Source organism: Typopeltis vanoorti, chromosome 14, assembly GCF_054136105.1.
Source record: "Typopeltis vanoorti isolate ZY-2024b chromosome 14, IOZ_Tvanoo_1.0, whole genome shotgun sequence".
NCBI lineage: Eukaryota > Metazoa > Arthropoda > Arachnida > Uropygi > Thelyphonidae > Typopeltis > Typopeltis vanoorti.
Genome location: NC_143562.1, coordinates 26,531,755 through 26,549,246, shown reverse-complemented (window position 1 = coordinate 26,549,246; position 17,492 = coordinate 26,531,755). Strand labels below are relative to the sequence as shown.

At 34.1% G+C, this 17,492-nt stretch overlaps 1 protein-coding gene across 1 annotated transcript in view; it reads right to left on the bottom strand.

Moving 5' to 3' along the window:
* Nucleotides 1–17,492, bottom strand: part of spel1 (DNA mismatch repair protein spel1) — a 239,999-nt gene that overhangs the window by 147,711 nt on the left and 74,796 nt on the right. Inside the window, exons 8-10 of the mRNA XM_090404470.1 lie at nucleotides 14,969–15,092; nucleotides 13,032–13,118; nucleotides 2,690–2,748 (exon numbers count right to left, since the gene is read on the bottom strand). Of these exons, the coding sequence (XP_090260596.1) occupies nucleotides 2,690–2,748; nucleotides 13,032–13,118; nucleotides 14,969–15,092 (270 nt within the window). The remainder of the gene's footprint in view (nucleotides 1–2,689; nucleotides 2,749–13,031; nucleotides 13,119–14,968; nucleotides 15,093–17,492) is intronic.

Genomic DNA, 17,492 nt, shown 5'->3' with positions numbered 1-17,492 from the left:
ATTTCATGTGCAAACTTTGTTTGCTTACAATTGGATAAAGGATGAAACAAGAATATAATTTCTTGGCATCTTTAATGTATAACTCTGGTTAAGTGAAAAGACAAACAAACAAATTTGCATCGAATAAGAGAAAAGCCAAATCATCAAGGCGTGTACTCAAGACAACATCTAACATTAAGATATTGGAGATCTAAGAATTACGTTAGATTAGACATAAGAAATGTCGATCAATGAAGTGTAAGCCACACAGGATGGAATTAATAGCAGAACCACATTAAAGATGAATATATCAGAAAAGAGAGCTTCTGTGACTCAACTAGTGACAATGCCACATGTGGCTGGAAAGATCTAGGTCTGAATCCTGTCTAAGATGCAAAGAACATTTATTAAGCTTTACAACTAAAGTTAATCTTGATCTCATATGGAGGTAATGGAGTCTTTTTTTACCTCCTGGAAACTTGATTTTTTCATCTCACAAGACAGACTGTGCAGAGAGAATTAATTAACCAGCCTATCAGATGTTAATTGAGTTTTTAAGAAGCCAAGTTACTTGGCCATGACTAGTCACTGAGCCTAACATGCATGTGGGACGATGAGATATCAAAATTAACCGAACAGGAATATGAATGACTCTCGGAGCTATGGTGAAATCTGGCCCTATGGAAGAAATAAATGCACTACCCAAATAGCCAGATTTCTCCATAGCTCTGAAAGCCATTCCAGTAACAGGTCATTTTCTGGCTGTAGATAAACTGCTACATGATGTTTTCTCAGCTAGACTAATTATCTCTGTTTTTGAACTGCACAAATTCTTTTCAAATCCAAGCTGCCTCCTCCTCCAAATTTGTGTTACCAAGAAATGAAAACCTTAGAATGAAGAAGCTCTCTCTCTCTCTCTAAGGAGAAACACTAATTTTGTTATTACTAAGACTAATAAAGTAAAAAGCATTAGTAGTTCAGGACTTCAATGAATATTTCAGAAAATTAACATTAATGCTACGTAACTATTTCACATATCGCACTCTTGTTAACAATCCTACTATTAGCCAAATGAAAAAAAAAAAATTAAACACACTCATTGATAGTGTCTCTTGCTTGGATGAGGAAACTAAAAAGAAACTTAAAAATATATCATGGACATCCTCTTTAATTGTATGGATTTCCTAAGATGCACAAAGAAAATATAACTTTTTAAGTGCTGATATTTCTTTAGATGGAATGTTATTCTTGCAAGGTTTAGATTTCATAAGAACACTAAACACATCCAAACAAATGTTATTAGCCACTATGGGTGCAAGTTCATAGATACAATGTTCTACACTAGTCGTGGTTATCCAGCTCCTAGAAGGTGATGCATAAGAGCATTTCTTCTGCTTCAGTTATAATTTGAATTGTTTTCCACAGTTATTTAGTTCAGTGCTGTGTGTTTGTCAGTTATAATTGTGCTCTGAAGATGCTACACAGAAAACCAGCAAAATATTAGTAAGTTTAATAAATGTATTTTTCCCCCTTGGTTTATACCATGAAGCACTAATATGAACTTGCATCAGGTCAACAGAAAAATACCCAATGCCTTGATACTACTCAAGAGATACCATTTGATATTCTTTGAGTTTTGTTAAAAATTTGTGCTCCAGAATTAACACCTATCCTGTATCACCTATGTAAGGTGTCGTACTCATCTGTCATCTATCCAACAGTATGAAAGCAAGGATTTACCAGCCCTTTCCCTAAACAGGGAAATAAGTCATACATGCAACTATCATCCCATTGCCCCCACCTCAATATACTCAAAAGTGATGAAGAAGGTCATCAAAACCAGCTTCTTCACTACATGGAGACTCATCAGTTAATTAATAGTCACCAAAGTTAAAGAAGAAAAGGAACAGTACTTCCTGTTCCTTTTCTTCTTTCAAGAAACCATGCAGTACTCAAATATTTCAAGCCTTCAAACTTTCATAACCAGTCTTAAAAACTAACTTCCCTCACTATTCTCAAGTGGGTTGAAGATGGTCTAATGAATTTCATGCCATCAAAACACAGTCCTGTCTTATAGAAGAAAGATCCTACTTTGCTCCCTCTCACTTTTTATAATGTTCTGATATCCTTATTACAAACATATTACATCCATAGCCTCCTCAGCCAACAAAAATTTGATATTTAACATACTGAAACAGCTTCTGACATTCTTTACTCCATTTATCTCTGCCCTTTGAACAGCCGTCCTCATACTGTTTTTCTTCAATGAGTATAATCCCCAGCTTTTCAAGAAATAACAGATTTCTTATTTTTCCTTAACCACTTGCCTGCATGTTGCACTGTTGTGTTATAGGTTTTGAGACCACTTGTGTGTGTGAAAAAAAAAAAAAAAAACATACATTTAAAATAAAAATATGAATATAAAAGAGTATTCTATATCTTTTAAAATTTTTGTGCAAATAATTTCATAACATATTACAAAAAACTTTAAGCAGTTGGAATGCCAATGATTAATGCTCTACAATCAAACTTTCAAGGTCATATATCATGGCTTTGTCTGAGCTGCAGGTAGAGGTCCATTTTGGCGATCTCTTGATATAAACAGTTTTTTTGGTTCTAACAATTACAGCTTGAACTGAAAATTTTGAAATAATCATATAAACTAGTAATCAAATGTCTGTATAAGAAAAAAAGGAAATAAAAATATTACTTCAAGGTACTTGATAAGAGCAGCAATTCCACCCATTGCAATATTCTTGTCCATTTCAGCTATAAAAAATAAAAGGGAGAAAAACTATTTTAGTATGTAGACAAAATAAAATGGAACTGTTACACTTGTTACTGCTATTTGGTATGGTTAACTAATATGTCAATGAAATAATAAGAAATAACACACAATTAGGAAATAAAAATTAAGCTAAACTAATTCTTCTTCAAGCATTTTATCTATGCAAGAGGGATAGGATATATCATAGATTTCCTTTCTATATTTTAACAGGATAGAATCTGACAGAAAACAACACTGTTAATAGATTTAATTTAGAATAAAGCAGGCAATAAATTTTTAGAACTTCTTTAGATCACTATCTAAAACAACACATGTTTGAACCTCTGCATTACATGACAATTAAAGCTAAAGGAAAGATGATAACTTGGAAATATCTTGGAATTTCAAGAAAGCTAACTCTGAAGATATGACAAGAAGCTAATATACATTAATTGGGAGTATAGCTTAATGGAAATGCTATTAAAAAAAAAATGGAAACCATGGCCCAGACATCTTGCAAAAAGAAAAACCAATGGCTGATTCTTGTTGAAAACTTAAACAGCAGAGAATGAAATGAATCACAGACACTCTAGAAAAATTTAGAGAAAAAATATAGGACTAATAATAACAGTAAGTACCTACTGGATTTCTGTTCATAGTTATCATGGATTATTCATTACTAACACTATATTCCAATATCAAGATGCACATATGTGTATATGGATAGAATACAGAAGAAATCAGAAAGTTTTACTGATTATGCTATTTTTTATACTCATATCACCGTATATACTCAAATGTACATTTCAATTTCAAATAAGTTCTGTGAATGAGAAGAGTGAATCTCCAGTAAGTCTCCTGACACATGTATGTGCAAAAGTTGACTTTTATGCAGCTTTATGATCTTTTCACAGCAAACAATCATTATCATGTAGAAATTACAAAAGAACATACCATATAATGTCAATTAAACAACATCCAGATATAGTATGCTCTTTATCAATTTTAATATAACCTCACTATTCAGAATATTTAAGTTATGGTCATGGAGATAGTTTTCATCTGGATTTCCATCTTATTTCATTCTCACAAACTAGTTTCTAAAGCGATCTAGACAATAATATATATAAGTTTAAGTTATGTATAGAAATTAGGTAACCTGTTGGGTTCATACCATTGTGGTCCTAAATATGTCTCCTTCTAGTGCTGATGATAATAATAATGATTAATGTTTTTGAATTAAAATTAAAAAACTTTTAGACACAGAGATAAAAGCAGAAGAAATGAGAATGAGAGAGAGGAGAGGATTTAAGTTGCAAGGCAGATTGTACCAGAATGTTCTCCATCTCTAATCTTATTTAACTCATATGTGAATGAAATAATACAAGGTCTATCACACTTTTGGAGTCAGAAGTCACAACGAAACACTTCCCAAACCTCAATTAGTATGGCTGTATTAATTTAATAAAATTTTGGAAGGGTCATTTTAAGACCAGCTCTAACTTAACTGATTGCCAGTGCTTGCATATAGTGACAAACTTGTTGTGCTGAAGATGCTGGTTGAATTATAAAAAATCTCAAATGAATAACTGCCAACACTTCTGCACAGTTAAATAAATTGTGAAGATAGGCTTAATTATTATTATTTTAATTTTTTTTAATTTTTGAAAAAAAGTAGGTGTTGGTACTCATTTATTCTTTGCTATGAGTAAAATATATACAGACAAATCCTGAGATATATAAATTCAAGATATGTAAATCTTTACTTATGTAAGAAATTCCCAACATACACTATATTTATGGACAGAGTTTATGTGCAAACGATATGTTCAAGTCGACACTCAGCCCCACATGCTGCATCATCCCAGTTTTCATGTATCTCTTGCTGTGAATGCACCTATATAGTGTTGTGCTTATTTTCATGTTTTTAGTGTTTTTTCTAAATATTATTCACAATGGTTGGTGGTAAATGTGCCCTTGAATGAAAACGTGAACCACATCGCAAACATACTGCAATCGATCTAGATATGAAATTACAGATAATAAAGAAATACAAAGGTGGATTTTTTAGTTTATTGTTCTTGATTTTCTTCTTTTATCCATAGAATAAGTTTGAACTACTGAAAGCCACAAGTTAAAAGATAATGTGCAGCGAAAATTTCCTGTTAATATATTGTGTTTCCAGCATCAAAGTGTTTAAAAATTGTCCAATTGGATATGGTGTAGGCAAACAAAGTTTGCACCTGAAGATACTTCAGGACTGAGGCAACTCATAGCAAAGGTAGACCAAGCTCTCATCGCTCCTTATTTTAGTATCTCTTTTAATGCAAAGCACATCTCCTTGTGGATATGTATAATACTATGCATTAAGGGAAGGGCCACTACAGGCCGGTTTCGATCTTTATTGAGATTTCGTTAGTGAGAGCCAGACCCGAAGTGGTGATGCTAGGGCAGAAGCAATGGAGAGGTCATATTTACCTATATGAGTTGCCAAAAGGTGTACTACCTTACTATTAAATTACTCTGGATTTAGACAGACCAAACGATGGTAGCTTGCTTAGTAAGTCCTTGGGCCAGACCTGGTCAAATACCTTGGAGATATCAAGGGCAACAACTTGAGATTCGCCAAACTTCTCCATGGCATTTGTCCAGAGATGGGCGACATATGTGAACAGACCTCCTGCTGATCGCAGCAATGGAATCCACACTGGCGGTCATTTATTAGGTGGGTACCTTCAAGGTAGTGTAGGAGTTGGGAATTGATGATTTTTTTCCATTACTTTAGACTGAACTGGGGTGAGCAAGAGAGAGAGAGAGAGAGCAATAGTTGGATGGCAGTGACTTGTTGCCCTTCTTGGGAATGGGTTGAATATAGACCAATTTCTGGACTCTGTGGGATAGATACCAGTGGAGTAAGACAGCATATATAGGATAGGAGTCAGTTCTGGTGCACAAACTTTCAGGACAATTGGAGGAATGCCATCAGGGCCAGGAGACTTTTTTTTGTATCTAATTTGGGCAGTAATTTTCTGATCTCTTTCTGGCAAAAGGATATAGGGGGCATCTGAAATAGTTGGGAGCATTTACCATTGTCAGTTATACATGCATTGTGAAACCAGGAGATTGGCTTTTTCTGTGGGTGATGATGATGCAATGGAGCCATCTGGGTATGATAGAGGATGGGAATAGTGTTGGACAGAACTTATGATCAACTGCTTTGACAAGAGACCAAAAGGCTCAGATGCTAGTTTCTTGCTTTTTGCTCTTTTGAATTCTGTTTAGGAAGCATTAATTGTTTTTTTTTTTGTATCTTATTTCGGGGTTGAGTATAAGCTCTAAAGATAGATGGAGTTCTTGATTTGAGCCAGTTATGGTATGTTTCGTTTTTCATTTGTACAGCCTTGGTGAATCCTTTGGAAATTCAGGGTTTAGTTAGGGAATGGCAGGTCAGAGTACTGTGGGAAATGTATGTTTCCATGCCGGTGAGGATTATTTTGGTAATAGGTTAGGTGTACACGTTGGGGTTAGAAGGTCGGAAGCAATGGTCCAACCATGGGAATGTGACATAAGTTGCAGAGGCCCCACTTGGCACTGTTATAATTCAACTACTCTTGTATGGAAGTTGCTGGGTAGGCGTTGTTGCATAAGGGGGGGATGAGCACTAGATTGTGGTCAGAATTATCTAGGAGGCCCAATACATTCACTGTGTATTTGGAAGAGTCGTTGGTGAGGAAGAGATCTAGGGTGTTTGGGGAGTGACTCAGGTTATCAAGTATTCTGGTTGGCATCTGAACAAGTTGTGTAAGGTCATTAGTGATGGCAAATGTTTCAGCATCTCTGCCTGCAAGATCTGTACAGCTGGAGGAGGAAATCCAGTTGGTGCTGTGGACATTAAAATCTCCTAGGAGGATGATTTTGCTGTTGGGAAAGTGGGACCGGAGAAAATTTTTAAGGAGAGGAAATTAAAGATCTCAGAGTGGTTAACCTGCATTAGGAGAGCAAAAGAGACAACAAATGGATTTGACTGAGTGGGGAAAGGATATTTTCAACCAAAGAAGGTCAAAGTTGGGTGATTCTAGGTTGGGTGTTCTCTCTGGCAAGGTACGCTGGAGCATATGTATGCACAGATGCCACTCTTGGGTCGAAAGGAGTTTTAAAGAGTGTGTAGTTTGAAGGTTGAGATGAATAGTGCTGGGGGGAGTGAGATTTGAGTTTCTGTCAGAAAGAGTGAGTGGGGTTTGGTAGACTGAAGATGGTAGTGGACACTATTAAGGTTGGAGTTTAGGCCACGGATGTTGGTGAAATGTAGAGTTCTGTGAGGCATATGTTTGACCGCAAGGGTCTTGCACATTTCCGATGCAGTGCCTGCATACTGGTCTCCATGGTGGCTGCTAGTGCCGTCACTTGATTTTTGTACTAAGTTAACTTGCTTGTAGTTGATGATCCAACTGTTGTCTCCATTTTGACATTTTTCTTCAAGCTGTCTTTGAAGCTGGTATCCTTGTTCCCTCTAGGCAAATGTTAGGTCTGGTCAAGCACATATGCACAATTGGGGGCAAGTGTCTTTGAACTTGTTGTTGATCACTGCTATTAATTTAAATGTGCTTTTCAGCATGTCGCAAGTCTTGTGTTGAGGAGTGTCTGCATATAATAATTTTATGTTGAGGTGTGTCTGCATATAATAATTTTTTTTTTATAAAAAATTGCTAATTTTTTTTTTGGCACAATACTATGTGACTATTGCTGAATGACAAACATTTTAGTTCTAAAGAATTAAAATGTTTTAATATTATTATTAATGACATAATTTGATGGATCAAAGCATGTCATCAGTGGACAATTTTAATAAATACTAGCAAAGAAATTGTTTTTGTTATCAGCGAAGCTGACTGGGCTGATTTATTTATTTATCATATGGGGAAAATACAATTATTGAGCAAAACTATATACAGATTGACAGTTCAATTATCCAGTCGATGGGACTATCTGGGAGTAAATGCAAATTTCTGAGGCCTCCAGGAAAGGAGTGTATGGGCAGTCATCAGTGATATGATGCATAGTTTGCACAGCACCACACATGCATAAGGGTGACTATAAAATTTCCCACAGATGTAGTATGTGGGCATAGCAGCATTGGCCAGTCCTAAATCTGTTTAGCTGACTCCAGAAATATTGAGGTAGATTAAATCCTGGTGGTTAGATAGATGGGGTGGATCTGTGATCAGGTACTTGTTTGTAGTTCATCCCAGTCTTCTCCACCAGTCCTGGGGACTATCAATCTAGTAATTCCGAAAGTCATATGGGAGATCTGGAGGCAAGGTGGCATGATGGAGATGAAGAGATATCTTAATGAATAGGAAGATGCATATTATTTCTGATTTTCTCTATTTCTCTGATGATAGCTTCTTCTTTTCTGAAGCATGGAGGAGTAATGTGGGAAAGAATAGGTAACCATGGGAGAAAAGAAGATTGTAAGGTATACCAGAAATGGTTCTCATTGTTGTATTACGCTGTGTGTCTACAAAGTGACTTACGCTCCAAACCGGCAAACAGTATTTTGCAACAGGAAAGACTAGAGCCAGGGCTACTGTTTTAAGAGTCAAGATACTACAGACCCAAGTTGTGCCTGTCAGCTTGTTTATGATGTTGTTTTGTTCCTGGCGGATATCTTTAACTTAGTTTTTTCGAAATTTTTTGGTAAGTTAGACTATGGTCTAGTATGACACCAAGTTTATTTTCATGGATTAGAGTCCTGTTGCAGAAGTTTAATTTTAGTTTTCTATGAGCCTTGTGGTTATTTAGGTGAAAAGCAAAAACAAGATTTGCTGGGATAAGGAGATAGTCCCCAGAATTCAAAGAAATGTAGTGAGCTCAGATCTTTGCTCATTATTTCCTCAAGGGCTTGGAAGGTACAGAACATTTGTTCTAGTAATTTTTTTTTTTTTTTTTTTGGCAGTTGATTATTTTAGTTGCTTTACACAGTAAACCTTTCTTCATACAGTCATAAGCTGACGTTAGGTCTATGAAGGCAGTACCTATTTTTAAACCCTTTTGGTATCCAACTGATATATGGATTGTGAGAACTAGAACCTGATTGCAGCAGCCTCTAGACCCAGCCTGTGCACTGGGTAAGATGGCTTCTATTTTTGGAGAAATTCTAGAGACGATGATCCTTTCAAAAAGGACATAAGGAGTGAAGAGTAATGCTATAAGGCAGAAGTTATTAGGATCATCAGTTGACTTATTAGGTTCTGGCAGGGCAATTATGTTTGATTCAGGCCAAAGTTTGGGAACTATTCGCCATTTATTATTGTGAAGAAGAAATTAACTAGCCAAGATTTTGATCTTGGACCAGGGTGAATAAGAAAGTCTGGAAGGATGCCATCAACACCAGGAGTTTTACCTGTTTTAGTTAGTTTGAGTGCTGCATCAATTTCATCTATAGTTACTGGATTGGAGTTTGCTGTAGAGGCAAGACATGATAAGAAAACTTTTTTATACGGATGACAGATCTCTTTTTTGGTGTCTGTGGGAATTTTGGTTTAGCTTTTGGTGCTAAAGATTTCTGCGATACTGTTAGGGTTTACTTTACTTTTAGTCCTGTTTGGAGTTGGTGCCTCCCAGTCGACGGAGTAGTAACCAAGCCTTGCTTGTGACTTGATCTGGTAAAGTTGAGGTTGCTCATTTCTTCATGCCAGCAAACTCTTCTACCATCATCCAAGGACTTTAAGAGGGCAGAATTAAACATACTGTGTCAAAAGAATTCTTTCAGTAGACCAGCATGTTGTGTAGATTTTTCTGAATCCTCTCAGGACGTGTTTCTTGCCAGATGCTATGAGAAGTTTAGTGAATCTTTTATAGTTATCAACTGTAGGTGGAATTATGTTGATGTTGTTTTTTCGTGATGGAGAAATCAGGAAATACTCTTCCATATAGCCACCTCTGAAGAAGACTATATTGAAGAGTATATTAATTCCACACTTTATATAAAGACATTTATTATTTTAAATATTTTAAAAATAGTTTTATACTATTTTAAAAATATAGTTCCTTCAGTTTGTCTACAGAGCTTTCCATTTCCAGTTGAAATATCCAGATTTCATGACAAACTCAAATAGAGTTGCAATATCCCATGGGAATTTAGAAGATACTAATTTCTAGGTGTCATTTACAGAAACAATAGTGATTGATAAACAAATTAGGTGGAGATATATACATTGTCATAATTCAAAAAATGGATAACAACTACTAATCTTCATATGTTAATGCTGAGTACTACTTCTCTTTTTATGTAGCTGGTTATTTTATGATATCTCTCTCATCTTCATATTTTTATTTACACCTTTGAAGAAGGCTATATTGAAGAGTATATTAATTCCACACTTTATATAAAGACATTTATTATTTTAAATATTTTAAAAATAGTTTTTACTATTCAACATTTCATTTTTTCATTAAACTGTGTCTGTCTGTCTATCTATCTATATGTTCACTGGGCATGCATCCATAGATGCCATATGGTCACTCTGATGATCGGTAATGTGCCACACCAGGCTTGCCATGTAGTCCTATTGTTTGCTTTTCTGGAGATTTCAACTGTCTGACGATTGGTTGCTTCACACACACACACCATCCATTCATCTCATTGATGGTCTTGTGTTGAGAAATCCTCCTTCCATCCTTTCAATGTGTCCAAAATATTTTAACTTTCTTTTGTCAATATCCTTAAGGAGCCTTAAAGTGCTACTGATCTTTTCTAACACCCATTCATTTGTACGCCTTTCAGTATATGATATTCTCAACAGCCTTCTGTAACACCACATCTCAAAAGCAGATATTCCTTTTCTTATCTGACTTCTTTAGATTCCAAGTCTCACATCCATAAGTCGCTTTTGGAAAAACAACTGCATCCAAATTTTGTGCAATTTTGTGCCCATGGAGATAGATCCATCATTCCAGATTTTAAACAAGTCTCTGATTGTTTTAGCCATGTATAGAACTGTTCCTTGTCCTGCTTGATAGCTCTTCTGACATTTCTGTCTGTAATCTCTTATATTCTTCAGTCCTGTGTCTCTTTGTTTTATTTATTTTTATTTGTTAAAATAAAAATTAAACATATTAAACTGTGTTTTGATGCTTATTTAATATGATAAGTAAATATCAAAGTATAAATCACAGTGAATTATTTGGGAAACAACCCCCCACCCTTTCTTTCAAGTCACCTCATGTAACTTCCACATATCACAAACAGATTATACATATTTTTATATTATATTATATTTACACCCTCTGTCCAAAAAGAAACCGAACTTTTGATAGAAAAACACAGGCCAATTATAATTATTCAAATTATTTATTTCAATCAATATACTCTCCCTCAGCTTCGATACAGCATTTGGCACGGTTCAATTAATTCGTTAAATGAGTTTTTTATACAGATTTTTGGGATACTGCTAAGGGTCGTGGTTACTGCCACTTGAACATTTTCAATGGTGTCGTATTGCTCTCCTTTCATCGGCAAATGAAGTCGGGGGAAGAGAAAGAAGTCATAGGTGCTAAATCAGGTGAATACGGTGAGTGATCCAACACACAAATTTGGTTTTTGCTCAAAAACTGTCTCACAATGTTCGAACAACGAGATGGTGCATTATCGTGCAAAAGTGACCAGCTACCTACATCACAATATTAATGCTGTACGCGATGAATTCTCTTTATCAATCGTTTTAAAAGTTCAAGATAACTTACCACTGACCATTTGGCCAGGCAGAACGAATTCTTTGTGGATAATGCGAATCGTTGAAACAAATCAGCATTGTCTTTACTTTTGATTTCTCCAAGCAACTCTCACTACCACTTTGAAATCGATTAAACCATTCATAAACTTCAGTACAGGATAAGCATTCATCACCGTATGCTTTTTGAAGCATTTGATGCGTTTCAGTAAAACTTTTACCAAGTTTAACACAAAAGTCAATCGTAGCTCTCTGTTTTGAACTCATTTTCTGACCATTCGTCAAAACACACTGCCACTCTTGGCACTATAACTCTGCTTCTAATGAAACAAATATCATAAACAGTTGACACAACACTAATGAAGCTTTTCATTGTCGGCTTCTAATGAAACTAATGTCATAAACAGTTGACACAACACTAATGAAGGTTGCCGCTTTCGACAACAAAAAGATACAACAGGTGGCACCACTAGCTTCTTCTATTTTCGAAAAGTGTGGTTTTTTTTTGGACAGAGGATGTATATGTTATATTATATTGTTGCCATACATAAAAGACAAAGCAGCATTACTCCTAAACATATATACAGCAGAATGTTTAAAATGCATATATAAAAGTATGCTCTGTAAATTAATGAACAAATTCAATCAGAATTAATACATATAAGTTATTAAATAAGCAATTATTTAGTCACCAGTAATGATCATTTCAAGGAAGTCTGAGTCCTTACGAGCGGTTTTAACGAGGTCCTTGCAGTGTATCAATTTGATACATTTTTTTGGTCATTGGTTAACTTGTGGGTAATGAATCGCGAATTCAATTTACGAAGGCCCAAACTCTCGGTCATGCACAGCTGATTTTGGAATCCTCAATTCATCTTCAATCAATCTCACAGACAATTTTGAGTTTTTCTCAGTCCAGTTTTTGGACTGAGCAAAGTCCAAAAACTAAATAACAAAAAAGAGTGAGTGACCAGGCTTTTTGTCGTCCTTAAGTGTCTCACTACCACTTTGCAATCGATTAAACCACTCGGTAAACTTGAGTATGGGATAAGCATTCGTCACCGTATGCTTTTTGAAGCATTTGATGCGTTTTGGTAAAACTTTTACCAAGTTTAACACGAAAGTCAATTGTAGCTCTCTGTTTGAAACTAATTTTCGACCGTTCGTCAAAACATACTGTCACTCTTGGCACTATAACTCGACTTCTAATGAAACAAATGTCATAAACAGTTGACATAACATTAATAAAGTTTGCTGTTTTCGACAACAAAAAGATACAACAGGTGGTGTGCCACTAGTTTCTTCTATTTTCGAAAAGTTTGGGTTTCTTTTTGGACAGAAGATGTATATGTTATATTATATATTGTTGCCATACATAAAAGGCAAAGCAGCATTACTCCTAAACATATATACAGCAGAATGTTTAAGATGCATATATAAAAGTATACTTTGTAAATTAATGAACAAATTCGATCAAAATTAATACATATAAGTTATTAAATAAGCAATTATTGCCTATCTCATAATATATACAATATTATAAAACAACTTACGAATTAAAGAACTCTGTGCCTGCAGTCCTTTGTTAAACTTTAGTAGCCGGTCTAAATCTTGTACAATATCCTTTGTACTGAAGTCACCTTTGATTTAACAAGTTTATATATTTTAATTTCAATTACCACAATAATTTAATTAAAATATGCTCACACTTTTCAATGCTATAAAAAATAACTAAAAAGAGTGCTTATGATATGCAGAATTTTAGTCAGAATAATCTATATAAAAACGTGATGCCTTCATGGAGCAATGAATTTTCATGAATTATCTGAGTAAAAACCTGAATTCCAATTCTTAGAAATGTGAGAAATTTTCTGGAGCTCTTTTGGCTAAACATAAATAGAATGATGTTATTTTTCTTTCCCATCCATTTGCTTTTTTCTGCTATACAAATTTGGAATGTGCAATTTATAAACATAGCATACATCAAAAGCACATCCAGCATCAGTTTTAATAGAATATTCATAGTATACATTGAATATCCATTTTAAGTACAAACCTTCACATCCAAAGCATTTTTAAATTAATATTTTAAAATAACACTTAAATATTAAATTGAAATAAATTTTATCATAAATCACATAATCACATATAAATCACAAATGCAATAGTAATTCAGTTACATCTGAAAAAAATCAGTTATGCGAACGTATTTTGTTGAGATGAAAGTACAGCTTTCAGTTTTTAAGACTCACAAGCATCATACCACCAAGTTACAATCTTGAATGGAGCAGAAACGTTTTTTCACTCAGTTACAAAATAAATTATACTTGATAAGAAAATGTATTCTCGTTTAATACTTTACCCAAGTATAAGTAAAATTTGCTTGCTTACACTTGGGTCACTACTGTTCCCCACAATGAATAACAATATACATCCCCAAAAGGAAGTGTATTGTGCATTATAGGATACTGAGAAAAATTATGTGAAGTCAACAGATACTTCATGTGAAAACTTTGCTTGCTTACATTTAAGTAAAGGATTTAAAAAATATATAATTTCTTGTGAAGTATAATTTATTTTGTAATCAAGTGAGAAACTACAACTATATCTGATCTAGAGGATTCTGATACGATAATGCAATCATTTTACTATTTGTATATAGAATATGTATGACTTATGCAGATTCAATCTCAGTATCATCATTGGTCTAGCTCCCACTGATAAGATCTCAATAATGGTTGAAACTAGTCTGGGTAGTAATTCTAATTTGAAAGGAAGTGTGCTGTGTATTATGTAACTGATATGTAAAATTACCCAATTGCATTATGCCCAAATGTAAAAAAAACTTTTTTTTTTTTTTTTTTTTCACACTTGGGGTTTAATGTAAGGGAGATTTGATAAGTTCTATAGTCATATGACTTAACTGCCATGTAATATGAAGCCCTGGTTCCTGTTTAAGGTACCATGTGATTGAAATACATCAGCAGATGCCTTAAATATCCCTAACAAAAGATTGCCTTCTAGGTAAGGCATCGTGGTAAATGATTAATTCATTTTATGCTGTTCATGATAAAAGGGGCCTCACTTACACAAATGTGTGAAGTACAGGAAGGCAAATTTTCTCCCAGTTTGACCAATGTATGTTTTATTGCAGGAAGAACATGAAATTTTATATACTCTTGGGTATTTTTATGGTTACATTAAATCAGTGAGTAATATTGCTATGGTACAGAGATGCTATCCACTCAGCCAGTCAGGCCAGTATCTTATCCTGATCTTTTCCAGTTAAGACCAGGTTCTATATCAATGAGCTGCATAATGTCCTCAATGAGTATTGTACAGATATAAAGATTACAACTGTCAAATCATATATGTAACTTTTTTTCTCCACCACCCCATCCCAAATGCAGACATGGATAATGACATCCCAAATAATTCATCCTTAGATAATTCAGAATTTACTATGTCTCTTATAATAAGAAAAGCCTACCTGGTTTGATTTTGGATACCAAAATATTATTTTTTTTCATGATTTCTTTTATGCTGCTATAGTTATCTCTCTGGTCTGTAGTTGGAAGTAAACATTCCTTTGGCCCCAGGTGAACCAGCAATGCCTAAAAATATTTATAAATAGAAATAACCACAAATCACTTTTTTTTTATGTAGTTATAATACTACAAAGAACTGACATGAAATAGTAAAACAGGTGTAAATTATGAATACAAAATGAATACATATATTCTGTGGTTTAGGAAAAAACAAAACCATATCTCCAAGGACATTTCATTTTCCACAAAGGGACCAATTACAGCATACTCTTAAATTTACATATAGAGGAATTATCACAACCAGAGGTGTAGTGGGAGTGTTTAGAATCCAGGATTGATGATTTCTATTCCTTTTTCCATCACCTAGTATGAGAGCACCAACATGCTTACTGGAGACCTAAAGCAGATGTTAAACTTAGCCCCAGAGTGCTAATGTATAATAAATTTATGACCTTAATAGACAAGATTCACATATTAAAAAAAATACTTTTCTCCCGGCTACTCCAGGTCTCTGACAAGTAGGATGGTGGTAGTCACACACCAAGTAAAAAAAGCATCTATCACTTAGAGATATTCAAATCATCTATGCGATAATGCAAATCTACAGCACACATGGGATGGAAAGATGTTATTTATTCACCAACCAACCTTCAACCAAAAATACAATGACATAACGATAACAAATAAATTACATAATGTTTTTTGTTCCAACCTTAAAAGCCGTGCATGTGGAGGATTTGATTTTCTATTTAATTATACTGATTTTTGTAATAACAATTTTTCAGGTCAGCTATTATCAATTTAAAAAAAAGAAAAAAACAGAAGAATAACAACAAAGCATAGATGCTTACTTCTGCCAGTAAAGGTACTTAATTTTCCTAGTGAAGATGCTTACCGTTCTTACATCTACCCTACTTCATTCACCTGAAAAATGCATGGCTACTGATACACGGAAAGACTGAACATGTTAGGATGGGGTAAGGAATAATAAAAAGATATAAAAAAATGTTCTGTGAATCTTTGACAAACTCTTTTTTTTTCTTTTTTTTTTTAAATTAAAGTATGCATATTATTCTTTTAATTGTATGATTTCTAACATATAGAGGAATTATCAAGGCATATGAAAACATGAAAGAATGTTACTTAAGCTCATAAAGTCTCCTTGATACCAAAACCTCATTTGTTACTAAAATAACACTTGTTCCTATCTAATTTTTCATGATATCAGAGCAGTCCTGATATACTAAATACCGGATGATATGCAGTCATACAAGTATATTATCAGAAATAAATATGGTGAATTAATTTCATCTTTCCATGCTTTTGCATTTTAATTTTAGAGCCTGCTTATATTATACAATTTCCAGTTGCATGGTAATGAGTTGAGTCTGCTGGAGGAGGGGGAATACAAAGTGAAAAAGAGATATATATAGCCACTGGCAACTGAAGAAAACTCTGTTCTGTAGAAAAGTGAATTTCCTACAAAACAGAGTTATAGTATTGGACTCTGGTTGGAACTTTTTTTTTATAATTCAGAAGTGACTGAGTTTTATATTGGTTTTGTTGTAGTATGCATCAGCTGTACTTTTTTTTAAGGAGTCTGAACATTAACCAAGGAAATCATAGTACATTCTGAATGAACTATAATAAATTCTATTAGGAACAATCAAAAATAGCATTCATTAAAGTTTTGACTATATCCTTATCTAATCTTTAAAAAAAGTTTGATCTAATTTTTAACAGCTATTCAGAAATCACAGAGTATCAACAACGGCTATCTTTTTTGCTTGCTTTATGTTTATACTAAAATTATACACCTTGGACAAATGCATAGAAAAAACAAGGCATATTTTGACTGGCTAAAGCAATATGAATAAAAAGATTTTTCTAGGATAATACACATATCCTAAATTGATTGCATGTGTATGTATCTTTATATATATGTGTTTTTTTTTTTTAATTTATTTATCATTTTGTCCGCTCATTGGCTCTGTCAAGAGATTGGTTTACCCGAGTGTTAAGGAATTACACAAGAGTTCATTGTGATTGGCGCAATGACCTTTAACTCTTTAGAAATCTAGAAAATTACTGACTCAAGACAAAATACAAAAAATAACATTTATATGCATTATAAATAAAATTACATACTTAACTACAAAACTAATTGGATCCAAGGCCTTCTAAAATAAGTGTACACTTTTGATATCTCCTTACCTTAAAAGAATACAATCATTCACTCGCTGACTCTTTCTATAACTGGTTTGTTTAACATATACTTAATCACATCCACCATCATGATCATCATCAGGAACCATGGGCTCACTGCCTGATGGTGTCCGATGCCTCCTTTACTATCTTCTTCCACCTTTTTTTGTCCAGTGCACAGTGTCGCAATTTCAGTACACCCATTCTGCATCAGTCCTTTATGTCGTCTATCCATTCTCTGTGTGGATCTAACTCTTCTGT